Source organism: Leptinotarsa decemlineata, unplaced genomic scaffold (genome assembly GCF_025532065.1).
Source record: "Leptinotarsa decemlineata unplaced genomic scaffold, Ldec_3_MD MMD2_tig00026336_RagTag_RagTag, whole genome shotgun sequence".
Taxonomy (NCBI): Eukaryota; Metazoa; Arthropoda; class Insecta; order Coleoptera; family Chrysomelidae; genus Leptinotarsa; species Leptinotarsa decemlineata.
Genome location: NW_027412692.1, coordinates 3,375,776 through 3,394,344, shown reverse-complemented (window position 1 = coordinate 3,394,344; position 18,569 = coordinate 3,375,776). Strand labels below are relative to the sequence as shown.

The window sequence follows — 18,569 nt, the reverse complement described above, 5'->3', positions numbered from 1 at the left end:
TTTCAGAAATACAGGGCGTTGAAGTTGCAAAATAAAAAGACCCTTTTCGTCGTAGCTTCCGGACTAAAAGGAATAAATTAATGAAACTCAGCAAATCGATTACGAGCTAGAATGTGCTTCCTCCAGTGGTATGTTTGCTTCAGTATCAGTAGCCAGTGGCGTTCCAGCGGGGTAATAGCTTATATTTCCCCCCTTATTTTTTACGCCACTGACTTTATATCCACAACCGTCTTTTTTTTGAATTCCTTGATCAATTTTACGTAAAAACCAAATAAACATTCACTATGAAAAAACCAGTAGTTTTCGAGAAAAATTGAGTTGAACTGATACGTGCATTCTTATATGGGAATAATCGATTAAAATAATCGAAATTCCAAAACCAAAATTATTTGAACTCTTTTATGATTTTACCATTAATTTAGCGCTTGCAAGTGATGGTAATTATTGTGGGTTTTCTATCATCGTACCAATTTTTGTTATGTTTAGCATATTGTAATGACAAATCATAACTCTTGAGGCTTATTTTCGTGCTTGTCAATAGATTTCATTGTTGAAATGTTTTCATTGATCTCAGATCTTCGAGTGACTTTGTGATCTGAAAAAAAGTGACCCCAAGTAAAATTTGCGATCATTCGGAATCTCGACTGAGTTAGGCTCCAATAATCCTAAAATAACACCATTATTCTGGATTTTGGGAAAATTATTTTTTGTTCACAATTATACTGTCTTTCCCATTCGTGAAATCACACTTCTCTTTGTAGAATCGTAAATATCTTGAAGAATATTCATTAATAAGAAAATGAAAAACATTCTCAAAGTATACAGTGTTTTCAAATTTTCACAGATGAAGCCGAAAAACAAAATTTTACCAGTAGACTCTAATTATACGCCTGAAAAAAAAATGTATTTGGAAGAAGTCAATTTATTTGAATAACCATCTGATAAGATCTTCGCTAACTCTAGTCAGTAAATGAAGTTTTTTAAATAAATGAAGAAATGGAAGTTGTCTATTTACAGCTAATTACATAACTCTTAGTTGGATGTCGGTACTCATAATTCATCTTTGAGTAGAAATATCATGTTCAAAATATACCTTCTCTACACATATTTTAGATAATGTGATAAGAAACAATACTGTTGAAATTCTAGAACAGTGAGTCATAAAACGAATTTCTTTTTGAAATTTACATTGAAAATTCAAATGTGCTTTTGAATAATAATGAGAACATCTGATGAATAATCAATAGGGTAATTGTTCGAAATTTTTTCCGTCAACACTTATACACGATCTGCAACGGCGCAACATAGAAAATCGCACTTTTTCAAATGATTCTAAATTTTCGGCAATCGTTATCGATGCAGCTTGAATTCTTCTTGGCTTTTTGGTTCTGTTTCATAAACCAGTGACTTCATATGACCCCAAAGAAAATAGTCAACAGGATTCAAATCTGGTGATCTGGCAGGCCATTTGTGGGGTCCACCTCGACCAATCCAATTGTCACCGAATTTCCGATTTAGGTACTCTCTAGCAGCTAACGAAAAATGAACAGTAGCACCGTCGTGCTGAAACCACATTCCATTCCGGATATTCAGAGGAACATTTTATAACAATTCAGGCAATACTTCTCCCAAGAAAGTGCTATAATTGTCCCCATTCAAATTATCTGGTAAAAGATAAGGACCAACTAAACGGTTTTCTACTATTCCTGCCCAAACATTCAATGAAAATTTTGTTTGATGGCCATGAGGATGAATAGAAAAAGGATTTTCCTCGGCCCAAATATGGCTATTGCGAGAATTGAAAATACCTTCCCTTGTGAATTTTGCCTCATCAGTGTATAACACTTGCTTGATAAATTGCGGATTATTTCTCCACATACTTAAAAACCATCGAGAAAATTCAATTCGATCTGGATAGTCCTCTGGTTTCAGTGCCTGAACTTTTCTCAGTCGATATGGGTATAACTGCTGTTCATGCAAAGTCCTCCAAACAGATGATGAAGACACATGCAGCACTCTAGCTATAGATCTACTACTTTCAGACGGATGTTCAGCAGCATAGTTCAATATCTCCTCTTCTGTGATATAATTTCTTATACCTGCATTCCTTCTGGTAATTAAAAAACTTCCTGTTTCCCTGAGTCTTCTGTCCACGTTTTCGAACGTTTTCCAATTAGGAATTCTATTTCTTCCAGGAAAATTTTCACGATACATTCTTTGTGCCAACCTTCCATTTCGTCCCGATTTTCCATAAATAAGGTGCATGTCCGAATGTAAAATTCATTTTTATTATACGAAATACACGATCAAACACTTTCTGACAGCTACGTTAACTTGGAACTGTCATACGAATCTCATTTCATTTCCACAGCCCCCTAACAAATTTATTGTTGTCAATGAATAAAGTAATCCTCATTGCTTAGGTGGATCAAAGATTGTTATAAGTCACGTGAATGTATTCTGAAACTATTCAACCAGTGGCTGAAGAACTCGAGAATATCGGTACAGTTATCTAACAAAACTATAATAGATATGCCCAGGAAACATTGTATTGGTTAATCGATAAAACTTGGATTTTTACCCAGTGAGAGAAGATAATTCGATAAAACATTCTGAGTTCAGTTTTGCCAACTATTCGTAATTGTCTTTGAAAATCGTTTGGATGGAACATTTTATTAAAAAATAAATCTCGAGGTAAAGCCATTCAGTAGGTCTGCGGGCTCACAACATATCTGCAAAAAAAGTTGGTAAAATGGTAGAAAATCCGCAATATGTTGCCGAAGTGAATAATTTTTCAAGCACACAATGAATGGTAGAATGATGAAAGAGTTCAAATAATTTCGGTTTTGGAATTTCGATTATTTTACTCGATTATTAATATTCCCATATGAGAATGCACCTATCAGTTCAACTCAATTTTTCTCGAAAACTACTGGTTTTTTCATAGTGAATGTTTATTTGGTTTTTACGTAAAATTGATCAAGGAATTCAAAAAAAAGACGGTTGTGGATATAAAATAAGGGGGGAAATATAAGCTATTACCCCGCTGGAACGCCACTGGCTACTGATACTGAAGCAAACATACCACTGGAGGAAGCACATTCTAGCTCGTAATCGATTTGCTGAGTTTCATTAATTTTTTCCTTTTAGTCCGGGAGCTACGACGAAAAGGGTCTTTTTATTTTGCAACTTCAACGCCCTGTATTTCTGAAACGGCTCATTTCCGGACACACATGTCCTACCTCATTTTTCATCATTTTGCAAGAGGAATGACGTGGTATAAGTTTGTCCGTCGAATTCTGAAACACCCTGTATATATATATATATATATATATATATATATATATATATATATATATATATATATATATATATATATATATAAATGTTTTAATAAACAAATAAATAATAATGACATGTACTCATCTTGAAAATTTCATCTTATATTAAATCAGGATTCTAAATTAAAATAAACAAAAACAAAACAAAAAATCCAAATTTTCTCTATAAGTTAAAATAAAAGTATTAAATATAGATTTCGGTTACGTATGCCAATATTATTTTATTATAAGTATAAAAATATGTTTATTACAAAATTGTTCAATTAATACACACATTATTCAGAATCAGATACATTTGATTTCTTCATGATATTTGTTACTTAAACCAGTTACTTTTTTATAGCACATGGTATGATAACCAACAAAATCTAGTGACGCTTTGGTTAGGTCAATGTCTTTATGTTTAAAATTTTTTTATTTCACGGAAACCCAATTTTAATGTACAGTTTTCAAAAGTTTCATCAATAAAATCTATTACAGATTCACCTAAACCACACAAAAAACACTTTTTAGCCATTTTTTACAATATAAAATCAAAAAATAATAACGTTATAAGCTGTAGTAGCACGTTTTTTCTAATACAGAATACAAATTTGATGCTATATGCTCCAAAATCATGTTCAGCATAGCACACTTAATTTTTCAGGCAACCTTTACGGAATATATTTTTTTTAGATTTTGAATTATATATTGAAATATATTTCAACCCGTAACGCGATGGGTGAAGGTCATTCTATGGTCGGATCTTAGACTATAATCCATATCGTAATCGGGAGGCAACTTGTGCATGATATAATACGAATAATTGTTCACGTAACAAAATGTTCTTAAGATTTCGGAACATAAAACATAATGAGTTCAATTTTGAGATTAAGTTGGTACAATGTTGGAATAACTCACCTTATCTTCAGACTTCAAGTTTTTTGTTGGTATTTTTGACAACGCCTTTTTCGCTGCATTTCCCAGCCTCTTCTGAAATCAAACGAAAATCAGTTACAATAATACGCTTTACATTATAGAAATCAATGAATCTTTCAATGTAGAACTGATTTCCAAGTGTAATTTCTAAAGAAAATTTCCCTCCTTTCCGAGATCAATCTCGTTGAATATTTCATTGAAAAGCATTTCATTTATTTTCAGCAAATTTAATTGAAATCTGTAGGGAATAGGAAGTTTTGATTCATGCAATATTTCTTTCTGAAATATGAACATGAAACGAAACTTTGTAATCAAAATTGAGAACTCAATGAAACTTTTCTCGTTGGAATAATAATAATTTCAGCGACAGCTTGAGAAGATTCAAAAATGTATAACTTTTGAAACCATTTTAATGAAGAAAATTGTAGGATTCAATAAAGATTGAAGTACTGAATATGTATAAAATAGTAAAGAAAAAGATCAAGAAATGTTTGTTCCGACAAAAACGACCAGTAACTATTCCAAAACTGGTTGTATCTAAAATTCTTCTCAAAAACTATTTCAAACTCAATCGAAATAAATATAATTCTAATTAAACTACAAATAGCAATAGATAAAATACATGTTTCTTTACTGGTGTTTATTTATCATTTTAGTATTAGCCACGATAATAATTATACCTATATATGTTTTTAAAAAATCTGTTTTTCCGTTAACCAGCTGTCGCACCCCTACGAACGACAACCCTCAGAAGTCGAGACTTGTGCGAGCTAATGATTAACGAGGTCTTACCTATCAAAGTGTGATTCCTAACACGGGAACGATAACTTTCTTTGCTTCATCAGCTACTCACTTTTGTAGAATATATAATAGACAAAATCAACAAAAGCAACAGTTATGAAAACTCCATAACTGGTTTCAAAATTATTTGTGTAATTGAAAATAATATGTATATTTTTACTTAGGAAGATAAGTAATGTTACCGAAATTATTTGTAGAGTTCTTCAAGGCTCTACTCTAAAGCCCGTATTATTCTATATGTGACTTAACACTTTCCGATACTCTCAAATTATTTATTTGTAGAAGATTGTGTTTTCAAAAATTCTGACTGATTTATTTTCCGGTGTATACGTTTAGAAAAAAAAAAGAAAAACTGAACTTACCGAAAGTTTGTCTTTTGTGCGAATGTACCTAAACCTTTGGACGTAGTAGAAAACTAGCCATGTCAAGGAGATTATCATCAGTACTATGAAGGTGATTGAAACAAACAATACCGAAGTCCTGAAAAGAAACCAGAATTAGAATTAGATCATTAACAATTCAACCAATAAAAAAAAATTCAATAGTCTCACACTTGATGAAAATAATTTATTCAATAACTTCCGAAACCACCGCAGAAACTTTTCGAATCTTGTTTCTGCAATAGAAGACAATTTGTTTCGGTTGGCGAAGAATTTTCTCCCTCAAAACCTATAAGACATGGAGTCCCACAGGGTCAGTTTTGGGATCACTAATTTTTATTATTTATGTCAATTATCTGTTTTACTACATTTTTTCCAAAAACACCAATATGTTTGCAGATGACAGAACTCTAATCAGAAAGGACAACAGATGCTAAGAAATGGTTCAAAAATGCAACTCCTAACTATCTCTTGTGAGATCAGGCAGTATTGTTGAATTGTTAGGATTAAATATTGACAGCTCCCTCACTTGATCATCTCACACTGAAATCCTGAGTAAAAAATATCATCACAATTATTTCTACTGAGTTAACTCAGTAGTATAGTATAAAACAAAGACGCCTCTCGCTGTCTGTCCCAATGTATGCTTAGACCTACGCAAAGGATTTAAATGTGGGTTTTTTAATAGATAGAATGATTTAAGAAAAAAGTATATATGTATATGAATGCATAATATAGTAGAGTCCCACACTGGGACTAGCCATTCATGTAAGATGAATTTTTCACAAAAAAACTCTTATTTATCGCGGTGTGTGGAGGAGAAGTCTCTTGCATTTAATTGGTTACATATTTTAGTATACAAACTGAAAAAAAAAACAGTAGTTTATGTAATTTAGTCTCCGCAGCGGAAAATAGTTTCGGTTTCAAATTTTGAGAGAGGTATGAATGAATCAGCATTCCAATCAAATGCGTATCATTATTATTACAGAAAACCTGGCCACATGCAAGGCATTTATGAACCCAGGAAACTGATAGATTGACTCTATTCTGGATGCTAGGACACGGAGAACCAAAAAGCTAATAATTGTTCTTCAGAAGAATCATCAATTGCTCATATAGAGTTTTACCATAGAATCATTTTACCACGAACAATCTCCGTTCTGAAAACAATCCTCAGAAGTCTTCAGAACACTTGTGCGAGCTGAGGTAAGCTGATTATCTAAATCTCACTCAGATATATTTCCTGAATGTGCCTGCGAACTTGGTTGTTAATAACATTCTCCCAAGGACGAGCGGGTGGATTAAACTTGATTTTATATTTATCACCTAAATAACTCCTAACAGGAAGTGTGAGTATTGGCATTGGCATCGACCTTAGCTGACATTGTTTTTTGTTCGCTACTCAACTTTTCATTTTGGAGCTGTATTGCAGGAAAAACAACTTTTTCGTTTTTCAATTCACATTTTATTTGAAAGGTAATGTGAACAATTCACGAAAAAAGAACAAAAATTGAAAAAATTACATAACTTGAAAATTGGAAAATTGTGCACCATTCCAAACTACATTGATTCATTGTAGATGCTCGAAGTGTTCTTCATTCAATGCCATACATGTCTGAATTCCTTATAGAATTACCTTTTCAATACTGTGTCACACGTAGTACTTTCCCTAATCGAATTGTATGAGTGAACAAGGGGTGGGGAGAGAAGTATGACAGTTGAAGAAACGATAAGATTTGTCCCTCTTGGATTTAAAATTGACGTGTTTTTGTATCATGTTTACTATCACATGTTTTTGAATATTTCGTTTTCGGTGTCGTGTTAAATCGAACCATAATTACTAATTTCGTCCGCCATTATGGAGCCACCATCTTGATTTTTGGCATTGAAAAATTCATAATTTCCGACCCTAAAAACCAATTTTGAATCAAATCGGACCATAATTGCAAAACTTGTCCGCCATTGTGAAGCCGCCATCTTGTTTTTCCCATAGAAAACTCCGTAATGCATTGTCACCGAATTTATGTCGAATTAGCTTGCGAATGAAGTATCATAATTTGGAATACGGAACAGTTTTTTCCCCGCAAGAAGGCGCCAAAATCGAAAGTTAGGTAGCTAAAATTGACATGGCTGAATTCTTTATGAAATTACCTTTTTAACGATGTGTCACACTTACTACTTTCCCTATTCAAATTGTTTGGGTGATAGTCACCGGGGTGGGGGAAGAGGTATGACAGTTGAAGTTATGATAGGAAGATGTCCCCCTTGGATTAAAAATAAACGTTGTTTTGCATTTTTCTCAGAACACATGTGTTTTGAAGATATTCGATCTGTTTCGTTTTCGGTGCCCCACCCTGTATAGTGCAAACAACTGTTCAAATATTTCATTTGTTAACGGTTTCAAAACTTGAAATATGATGACTTCATTAAACGGACGACAAAGAGTGATTGATAAGAACGTAGGTTATTTTTGTTATTTTCAAGTAATCGCAAGAGGAATTGTCGTTTGCTTATTGAGATATTTTGTATCATTATACAGGGCTATTCAAATTCGTTTCTGTACATGGGGATCTCGTAAACGATAAGAGGCAAAGTTGCGTATTTTAGAGACCTATTCAGTGATATAAAAACATCGAATATAGCTCTTTTGGTTCTGGAGCTATACAGGAAAAACAAAAAAATCCCAAATTATTTTTTTGCCTATATCTTCTTTATTCGCAGACATATTGAAAATCTGTCTACATTTTGCTATCTTTTATCGTTTACGAGACCCCCATGTACAGAAACAAATTTGAATAGCCCTGTATAATGGATAGGTAAAGATAAAAGTAAAATCAAACCCAAGTTTATCACTTTTTATCTCAGTGCCAAATGAACCATGTAGTATTTTTTAATATTTTGTGGATTTTTTATTGAACATTGCATACAAGTTTACTTTGACATATTGCAGTTTTTTAATTCAAAATATCAGCCGTAACAAATCAATATTTAAAACAATATTCCTGTGATGGTGTTGAATAAACTGTGAGAAAATAAAGCATTTAACATAAAACGTAAAAATGAAAGAGTTCGTTACGAATATTGGGAATATTTAATATTTGTATCCGTTTCGAAAATATTAAGAGTAGAAAGTTTGCGTCATTTTCGTTCCTTCACTGTAAACTTCCATGTAATCAGGATATTCATTCAAAATACTCTTCAAACTTTCTGTTCGTCGATGCTTATACATCGAATATTTCTTTTTTGAATATATGTAGTGTTGATGTAGTAGGACACTACTTTGCACTAACAAGAGGCCAAATAGACCGAAACTGGTCTGCAAATGTGCCCGTTCTTATAATTGAAAATCGATTTCGGCAGTTTTCTGGCCAAGAATCCTGCATTGACATCTGTCGGATATAATCCAACGCCCTTCGTGGCATTAGCGAGGGAAGTAGTTGTTTTCTGATAGGAGTCAGTCCATAAACCTACTGTGTAGGTAAGGAAATACTGGCCTGAACGAATTGTTCAATAAACGATAATTCCCCTTCTTTCGAATATAAATCGAAAAATAACGATCCTATGAAAAAGTGGATAGGGACCAACATTGTAAAAAATTTGATTTTATACAACTTTGTTCTTAACAATTTTTCTCGTGAAATTGAAAATAAATGTGATAATACAATAATATGATTGTACCCTCTCCTTTTCTTGGAAATCGAAAAATATCGATCCTACGATCGATTCAATTGCGGATTGAATTAAATTCAATTTCAAACAATTTTGCTCATTGGAATTTTTGCCATCAAACTGAAAATAAACGAGTTTTTCGATAAAAAATAATTCACTCCCTCTTTTCGGGTGTAAATCGAAAAATATCGATACTAGGAAAAAATAGATAGGAACCGAAATTGTAGAAAATTCAATTTGAAACTTTTGTAATAACTATCAAAATTGAAAATAAACGAGTTATTCAATGAACAAAAATTAACCCTTAAATTCAAGATGGCTGGCTGGCCCCTTTATTTGCAATGTGTCTCACATTTCACATTCAATGAGCTTGGGCTTAATATTACTACATAATAGTCGGTCGGTAGCCAAGCGGTTCGGCATGGGTGATTTGTTCACTCACTCGAATTGACTGCCGTGTTGGTCGGTGGTTCAAGCCCTAGTCTGAACGATCGATCTTCACTTGCTATCGTCCAACCCGTGTTAGGAATCACACGTTAAAAGGTAAGACCTCGTTAATCCTTGGCTCGCACAAGCTTCGACTTCTGAGGGTTGTCGTTCGTAGGGGTGCGATAGCTGGTTAACGGAAAAACAGACAGATTTCAAAACAGAATAGGACCTCAGTAAATAATAACATTATCCTGAGGTGGGTTAAAGGACACGACAGGCCCTTTAACCCACCAAGGCCAAGGAAGCGGCTGGACTAAGAATTTTAGGACGCAGTGGCACCTATAGCCTGATGACTTCCACAATTGCGGAACCAGCCAAACGTCACACCCATGCCCAATCCCTAAACAGATGAAATGAAATCAAAGGATGCAATCTTGTCAGGATCACCCTGGGCGACCCACGCTTAACAGTAGGATTTCTGACTGGCCACTGTCAACTAAGGAAACACCTCCACAATATGGGGCTAGTGGACACACCTCTATGCAGGATGTGTGAACAGGAAGATGAAACTGTCAGGCATGTCCTATGCGAGTGCCCGGAGTTATCGTCAATAAGAGAGTGTGTGTTTGGCGAGTCTTTGCCTACACCTGCCGATATAAAGGGGATGTCTCCCAGTGACCCCTCCACCTTCCTGGAAAGGACAGGATGGACGATGACCTAGGAGGAAAACTCCTCAAGAGGATGTACAATGGGTCACATGTGGCCTAAGTGCTGTGAGCCTACACTCACCTTCCTTAGTCTACAGATACAGATACAATCAACAATGAATCAACTAATTGAGAAACCAGTTACAGTACACTTGAAAAAAATCACTGCGGAACTAAAAGAAACTCTGAAATGTCTAGTCAGCATCTAACCAGAACTAATCATTTTTTCGTTAATTCCCCAACATCTTGTATGCTTTCTGATTTTGCTTCGCCCGACCGATACGAAACGAGTCATGAAATACTTTTGGATAATCGACCGAAATTATGTCGTGTTTCATGAAACCATACCTATTTGTGAAATTCATTCAGGAAGGTCAAGTTTGAAATGGAAATAAACAGTCGTCCCGATAAGATTTACATTTTTTTACCATCGCGTGTTCAAGGAGACTTCAAGGCAAGGTTAATCGATTTTTGTTGGCATGTCTATGATTTACCGAACAGGAAACGCGGTGAAAAATATAGCGGTCTCCTCAAATGTTCTGATTTCCTTTCAACTGCGATACGATGAAACGGAAGTTAAATGATGAGTGGTTCTTCCTTCGCTTTAACAAATGAGAAGTGTAATTTCTAATTAGTCTGAATGCTAGTTTTGGAATAATTGAGATTTTGTCCTTAATAGACCTGATGTCTGAATGTTCTGATGAACACGCTACCAACCAGTGTAGCCAACCCCATCCTGAAGTTAAACTGTTTACAGTATAGATTAGATTAGAATTCGTTTCCAACTTGATACATGATTGCTATAATAACATGATAATATTAGATATATTATTTATATAGCAGTTGGGCTGGAAAATTCGTAGGCTAACAGAAAAAAAAATTTGTTGAAATTTCAGTGTAGTTGCCTTCAAAAGCGATACAACGATTATAGCGGTCATACAATGGAATGGTGGAATGCCCTCTTTACTCTCGAATCTTAAAATCATACTGGCTTGCCGCACTAAGACAGAAATCTTAGCCGGACAGATGCAGAAGGCTGTCATTCTTGGCTCACTGTTCTTGATCAGGGCACATGATTCTCGGACCCAATGATCACTTACCCCACGGTGTGGGGAGTGGTCATTGGTTGATAATGCTGGCGCGCCCTCCCGAATGTATCGGGGCTTCGGGGGATAGGGCCTGACCAGCGCACACTACGGTGAAATAATAATAATAATAACGCACTTGCTATCAGCATGAGGGCCCTAAGAGTGCTATATTACCATATACGGCACTCTTACAGTATTGACGAGACACCGGAGTTGCCCTACGCTCCGAGGAATATTGAATCCGTTGTGCTCACTGCGCTTGCTCAGGGCACATGATTCTCGGACCCAATTTGGGCCTGACCACCACATACTACGGTAAAAAAAAAGATGGCGGAATGATGCCCTCTCTACTCTCTAATCTCAAAATCATACGGCTTGCCGCACTAAGGCAGAAATTTTAGCCGGACAGATGCAGAAAGATATAATAAAGGTAACAAAACAGAAGCAAAATGGTTAAGGCTTCAGCGGCCGAGGTTTTCAGTGTCGACTGCCTTCAAATCCGAAAATTAGTGACACTAAAAACGGTAGCATTAGAAATGCGATACGAAAAAATATTCAGAGGTTATTTTTTGTTGATCATTTCTAACAATTCAGAAAGTGGATTGCAATCGAAATCTTTACAAAAGAAGGCAAACTTTTCTAGCAAGTTCGATGTAACTGTGATGGACTGTTTGGAACTTTTGGTGTAGTAATGAATATTACTGGAGTTTTTTCCAACGCCAAACCGTTATCTTAACACCTCGACACGCGCGCTTTCCGTATCTACTATAGTACTATAGTGTGGATTCCATACAATAGAGGCAGATTCAAGTTTCGATCTGAGAATGCTCTATAGAAAAAAATGCAAAGTTAGTACGTTTGAAAACGCTTCATAATTTCTAATTATGAATCCTAAGTTACGTGTAGCCTGTGATGAAAAATTGAGCTTAGTGTCAAACGTGACGCCTAGATCTTTAATTTCATCACATGTTTCCAGATTTATATTGTTTATTTCGTAAACATAAAGAACGGTGTTATTTTTCCGAATGATAATACCGTATGCACATATTAGATCAAACGTATTGCTCTTCCACGACTAATTATTTTATTCAAACCACTTTACAGTGGTACACAATCATTAAGAGTCTTAGTTTCCGAAAATATCTTCCGAAGCAAACTATCACAGGTTAGAGAATATGTCAGATCGTTTATAAATATCTGTATCTGTAGAGCAGGGAGGGTGAGTGTAGGTCCACAGCACTTAGGCCACATGTGACCTGGCTAAATCTTGGTGGCACTCTAGTTCTAGCCCTGCATATGTAATTGTGTAGAATCCATTATTGTTGAGGTGATTAATCATTTATAAATAAGAGAAACAGTAGAGGACCCAAATTAGACCCCTGGGGTACCCCTGATTGAACCAGATGATGCATATTCAACTCTGTCTCTCAAGTATGATGTGTACAACGCAATCAATGACCCATCATTCCAAACATTTTCAGTTTATTGATCAACACTATATGATTTATTTTGTCGAGAGCATTGGAAATATCGGTATGAAAAACATCAACTAGACTTCTTTCATCCAAGCTTTCGAGTTCATCCAAGAAAATTAGAAGTAGTTGTGCGATGATTCATATAAGGCCATGCTAATCAAGTTTTCAAGCCTGAGCGATGATATCTACACTGATAAAAACGCCATGTGTGGGATCGACAATAAGACTCAATCCTCGAGTAACAAGGATAAACGAGGCTTTCCAAGATTCAAATCAAAACTTCAACATCGACCGCCGAACTAAATTCGTCTTGTTTTTCTCTGAAATGCAACTACATGAAACCAGAACTGCTCTCATTTGATGTAGTGGTTTCAAATATTTCCCTTGCAGAGAAAACTGCCGAAAAATACAGAAGACGATGAAACCCAAAGCTCGTCTTTGCTATTGGAAGTTTAATTTTTTTGCGATATTCGAAAATTGAATCTTCTGATGGTGTCTATTTAAACAGAGATACTATCGCCTTCACTTAATTACTTCTACTGATTTAGCATATCAAATTGAATGATCATCATTATTATAACACTAAAATTATAATTAGTAAATACTCGATTCGACAGTACTTGTCGAATATTTAATTTCATATCTGCAAATTGCACCAAAAAATATGTTTATTGATAAAAACAAGCCGTCATCAACTCGTCACTACTACTTATCTAAATGAAAATTGATTGTAAAAATAATTTTATTTTTCAGACACTAAAGTGTTTATCAACTGAATCGTCAACATGAATTAAAACAATCTTAATAATGGAAGTTGTTAAAAAAACGCATTCGCGCCATGAATGTATTGATTTTTCAAATTCAAACATCATTCATTTTTGCCGTGGTCTTCTTTGTTTACAATATCCAAACGTTTCAACTGCAACTGCGGACTTGACGCACCAACTGAAATCGAAGTTTCAAGGCTTCATTTTGACGCCTTTCAATGCTGTGTGCCAGATCTTTGGTAGATATATTACATTTTATTCTTCTGTTGAAGTTCTCTTGGTGTTTGTGTATTTCTATGGCAGTATTCAACAAGAATGTATTTAGAAGCCATCGAAATTCACAAACACCAATAGAACTTCAACAGGAAGTAAGAGAGAATATAACTACCAAAGATCTGGCACACAGCATTGAAAGGTGCCAAAACGAAGCCTTGCCTCCCAAATCGCGCGAGAATTACACGCGAACAGGCCATTACAGATAGTTCGAGGAAAATCAGCACAATAAAAGACATGGCAGAAATGAGAGCTTCAGTTTCAGTTGATACGTCAACCGATACTAAACATGACTGCTACTGAAGATGACTGCCGCAGTCACAGGTGAAACGATTGGAGATTGTAACCAAAGAAGACCACAGCAAAACTCCGAAACCACCCAAAACATAGACGGCAGCCATTAGAGCCTACATTCCTATATAACTCATTATAACTTTACTTAAATCCATGAAAAACATTTATTTTTTAGAATTCCTTCAGATGGATTATGGATGAGAATATCCCAGTCGAATTAGGATTTGACAAAGCAAACATTTTTATTGGAATTTTTGTCAGAATTCTTTGGGGGAGGAGTCACTGGTAGTCTAAATTTAAGCTCCCGGGGTACCAGACCCTTTGTGTAATCCGCCAACTTGAATTTGGGGGTTAAATTTTGTTTATTGAATAACTCGTTCATCTTCAATTTCACACGAGAGGTAGTTATTACAAAAGTTGTTTGAAATTCAATTTCCCACAATTTTAGATCCATACCCGAAAAGAGGAAGTAACCTTTTTTTTTTTTGAACAACTCTGTCGGTAGCCCGGCGGTTCGACGTGGGTGCTTTGTTCACTCACTTGATTCGACCGCCGTGTTGGTCGGCAGTTCAAGCCCCAGGCTTAACGATCGATTTTCACTTGCTCTCGTACAATCCGTGTTAAGAATCACACGTCAAAAGGTAAGATCTCGTTAGTTCTTAGCTGTAACAAGTTTCGCCTTCTAAGGGTTGTCGTTCGTAGGGGTGCGACAGCTGGTTATCGGAAAAACATATTTTTTAAACAGACAGATTTTTTATTTTACGAGAAAAATTGTAATGAACAATGTTGTTCAAAATAAAATTTTTTACAAGTTTGGTTGCAATCAATTTTTTCGTAGAATCGATATTTTTCGATTCATACCCAAGAAAAGAAGAGGGTAAAATCTCATATCACATTTATTTCCCGTGGGTTGGGCTACCTATCAGGCGCGTCCTGGAGGCCCTACCCGGGAAGCCAATGTGTCATTACGGACGGGGTCGCCGGACTCCTGGTCAATGGCAGAAATAAGTAGGGCGAGGGGAACTAAAACTCCCCAAAAGCCTTTGCAAAACATGCCACCGTGGACCAGCCTACCCAAGCTAAGGTATATGCGGTCACGAACCTCTTGGGGAACTGGGCGAACCTCATTGTGATTAGTCTACCTCTGGTAATGCGGGGCTCCACCAGAGGTGACAACTCTTCCATTGCTACTCGTGGGAACACACATATATGAAACGAACAGCAGACACAACAAAAATCAATCCCGAGGCTGGACAGAAGTGTTCACCTCAATCTAAGGCGGTGGCTGGGAATGAACAGAAATATCCACCCCAATCTTCCGCTTGGAATGAGGCTGGACATAGTAGATCACCTCGTGATGTAATACAAAGGTCAAGGCGTAAGCGCATTTGCGGCGCCTAGGCCAAAAGGAGAAAGAGAGAGAAAGAGGCAGAAGTGGCAGCAACAATAAGTGCACTTTCGCCTCCTCCATTCCACCTCCAATAGCAAGGGCACTTTCTGCGGCGGGTGCCAAGAGCTCCGCCTTGAATAAAGGCAAGGAACCGGCTGCCCCTGCATGCAGGAAAGCTCCCTCACTTGTGCACCTTCACGGAGGGAACCCCAAGAAGGTTAAAGAAGCCGCGCAACGACAGTAATGTCGCTGCACCTTCCAAAACCTTCGCGGAGGACACCGTGAGACACCTCAAGGTTGCCAAAGAGAGTGTGTGTTCGTCGAGTCTTGGCCTACACCTGCCAATATAAAAAAGGTGTCTCCTAGTGACCTGTTCACCTTCCTGGAAAGGACAGGATGGACGATGACCTAGGAGGACGACTCCTCGGGAAGATATACAATGTGTCACATGTGGCCTAAGTGCTGTGGGTCTACACTCTTTCAATTTTACGAGAAAATATGTAATAAACAATGTTGTTCAAAATATTTTTTTTACAATTTTGGTTCCTATTAATTATTTCGTAGGATCGTTATTTTTCAATTTATACCTGAGGGGATGTTGGGGTGAACCTAAGAAATACTGATTCATTGGAAAATCAGGAGGGGGTTCATGAGCACAGACGTTTTGTCGATTGTTATGGTGTTGCCAATTGTTGATAACGGTAAAACTTCATCTTTAATGTCACCGAATCATAATTTGTACCGACCACATCACCCTTAAATTCGAGATGGCGGATAGCGCAACGGGTTTGGTACCCCGGGAACTTGAATTGAGGCTCCCAGTGACCCCCCCTCAAAGAATTCCGAAAAAAATTACCAGTAAGTTTTATTGTGTTGCTGGCCTCTTTTTTGAGTTAATTTGACTGGCGTAAAATTACAAATCACCAAGTAGATTTCCGAAGGTGGAAAACATGAAACGGTTTATATATTTAGATAACTCGTTTAGTACACAGAAAATTTACGGGTGTCATAAAAAATGTTCACAGTAATAAAAGATAATTAGTTAATATTAGCATTTGGTCGACTCTTAAAATTGATGAGAAAAACAAGAATATTTTTATCATTTTACTGCAATGGCTGCAATGGCTAACTTGATTAACGTGGCGTAGAGATACAGTATTTCTGTGCTGGTGTGGAAAAGTGTTTTCAATAGATTCAACTTAGACCAGCGGTTGCAATTATACCTATCAAGAAAATAATCTGTTAGACAGCAATCTTGAAAGCCTGTGAACCATGATCAATTCGAAACCAATTTAAGATTGACATGTGATGGTTTTGGTCTTATGTTTGTTTTATGTTTTGGATCATGTGAATAAAACATTATTTTTGAAAATGTTTTCTACTATAAATATATTTATTAAGAAACTACGCATCAAAATGAGAACCGAAATATCCAATATATTGTAATACGACTATCGCATTGACAATAGTCAACCGTATTAAACTTAATTGACTATTTCTCAAATCAATTCATATTTGAAAGATCTATTTTTTATCATCATTTGAACGGGTCACTTTTTGTTGTTGTTTATCGGGAGGTAGCGCAAAAATATTTTTGACATATCTATCATATATACCATAATATTTTATATTAATTAAGTTTTTATTGTTAGTGTCAGGAGTAATTTTATACTGGTAGATTATTTTTAATGAGTTTTTTTCAATTATTATTTTTCTTGAAAATTCTTGAATGCAATGTTTATTTTGTTAAAAGCTATTTTGTGAATTGTAAATCACTAAAATTTCAAAAAAGCTGATTTGTGATCTCAGTCCATCCTATTTTGGCACAGCCCCTTTATTAATTTCATGCAAAGAAAGATTATTTTATTCTATTTCTACGGTAAAATTAGGTTCGGGATGGAAACTATTGACAATATCTAGGATTTTGTTTTCCATTTCAAACGATAAACAGCTTTATTTGACGTGAAAATTGTATTATCCTGGGTATTTCTTACAGAAATAAGTTAAAAATTAAAAGTGGACATTTTAAAAGTTTTATTCATCATATTTTTTCTGAGAGAGAAAGTACCAACTATATTCGTATTAGGAGAAAAATAATTATCTCATTACAATTACAGTTTCAACAAATTATAAACATTTGAAGAGATTGAAGCAGTAACGAAAAGGTAAAGAGAAAAGATCGCTTTTTCTCCACTTGAATCCATACACACATATATTCCCAAATCTATAAATTTTCCATTCTTCATACTGTATATCGATCCATCCAAAGTACCCTTGAATATCTAGGTTAAGGGCATGTTCGAACTTCCGAAATACCTCTTCTGTATCCTACTAAACTGTCGCTATTTGAACCACTACCATTTTATTAAGTCAATATTTACTCGCCAGCTAGTTTATAGTAATATTTATCGATTATTTCGAATAATTTGCTGAAAAAAGTAGAAATGACAATGAACTGTTTATATTCGTTAATATTCATAAACCCATTTTAGTCTGAGGCATGCAACATGAAATTTTAACTCTCAGCAAGGACGACCTTAATGTATTCATTCTGTAATGAGATTATGGGAACAAAAATACCCATCAATGTAATGATAAGCTTGTTTCTAATCCATTTTTTTCGATGAAACGAATATGTCATTTCTGTTGCAATAACCGTATGACAAAGTACTTATCTGTTTCAAAAACCCCACTGAAGCTGTTTTACAACTACATTATAAAAACGCTAAACACAAAATGAAAATTTCCATTATTTTTATTTCGTTCTAGCTTTTATAGGGTTTATTAGAAATGTAATAAAAAATCTATGGAATTTTTGAATTTTGTCTTTTTATGCATTCTATAATTTCCTAGGAATAAAACCCTATTTAGGTGTTCAAACTACAACTAAAACTCAAAAGACACAAAAATAAGACAAAATATATCCAAAAGATTGTCCCAAAATTTTTGGTATTTTTCAGAGAATATTACTGGATTGTTTCAAAAGTTAACGAATCTTCATTTTGTACTCAGCTTATTAGTATCTATAGAATGTATT

At 35.3% G+C, this 18,569-nt stretch overlaps 1 protein-coding gene across 1 annotated transcript in view; it reads right to left on the bottom strand.

The window, feature by feature from the left end:
- Positions 1-18,569, bottom strand: part of LOC111503910 (ring finger protein goliath) — a 180,392-nt gene that overhangs the window by 29,105 nt on the left and 132,718 nt on the right. The window contains 2 exon segments of the mRNA XM_023158345.2: positions 4,242-4,313; positions 5,423-5,540. Of these exon segments, the coding sequence (XP_023014113.2) occupies positions 4,242-4,313; positions 5,423-5,540 (190 nt within the window).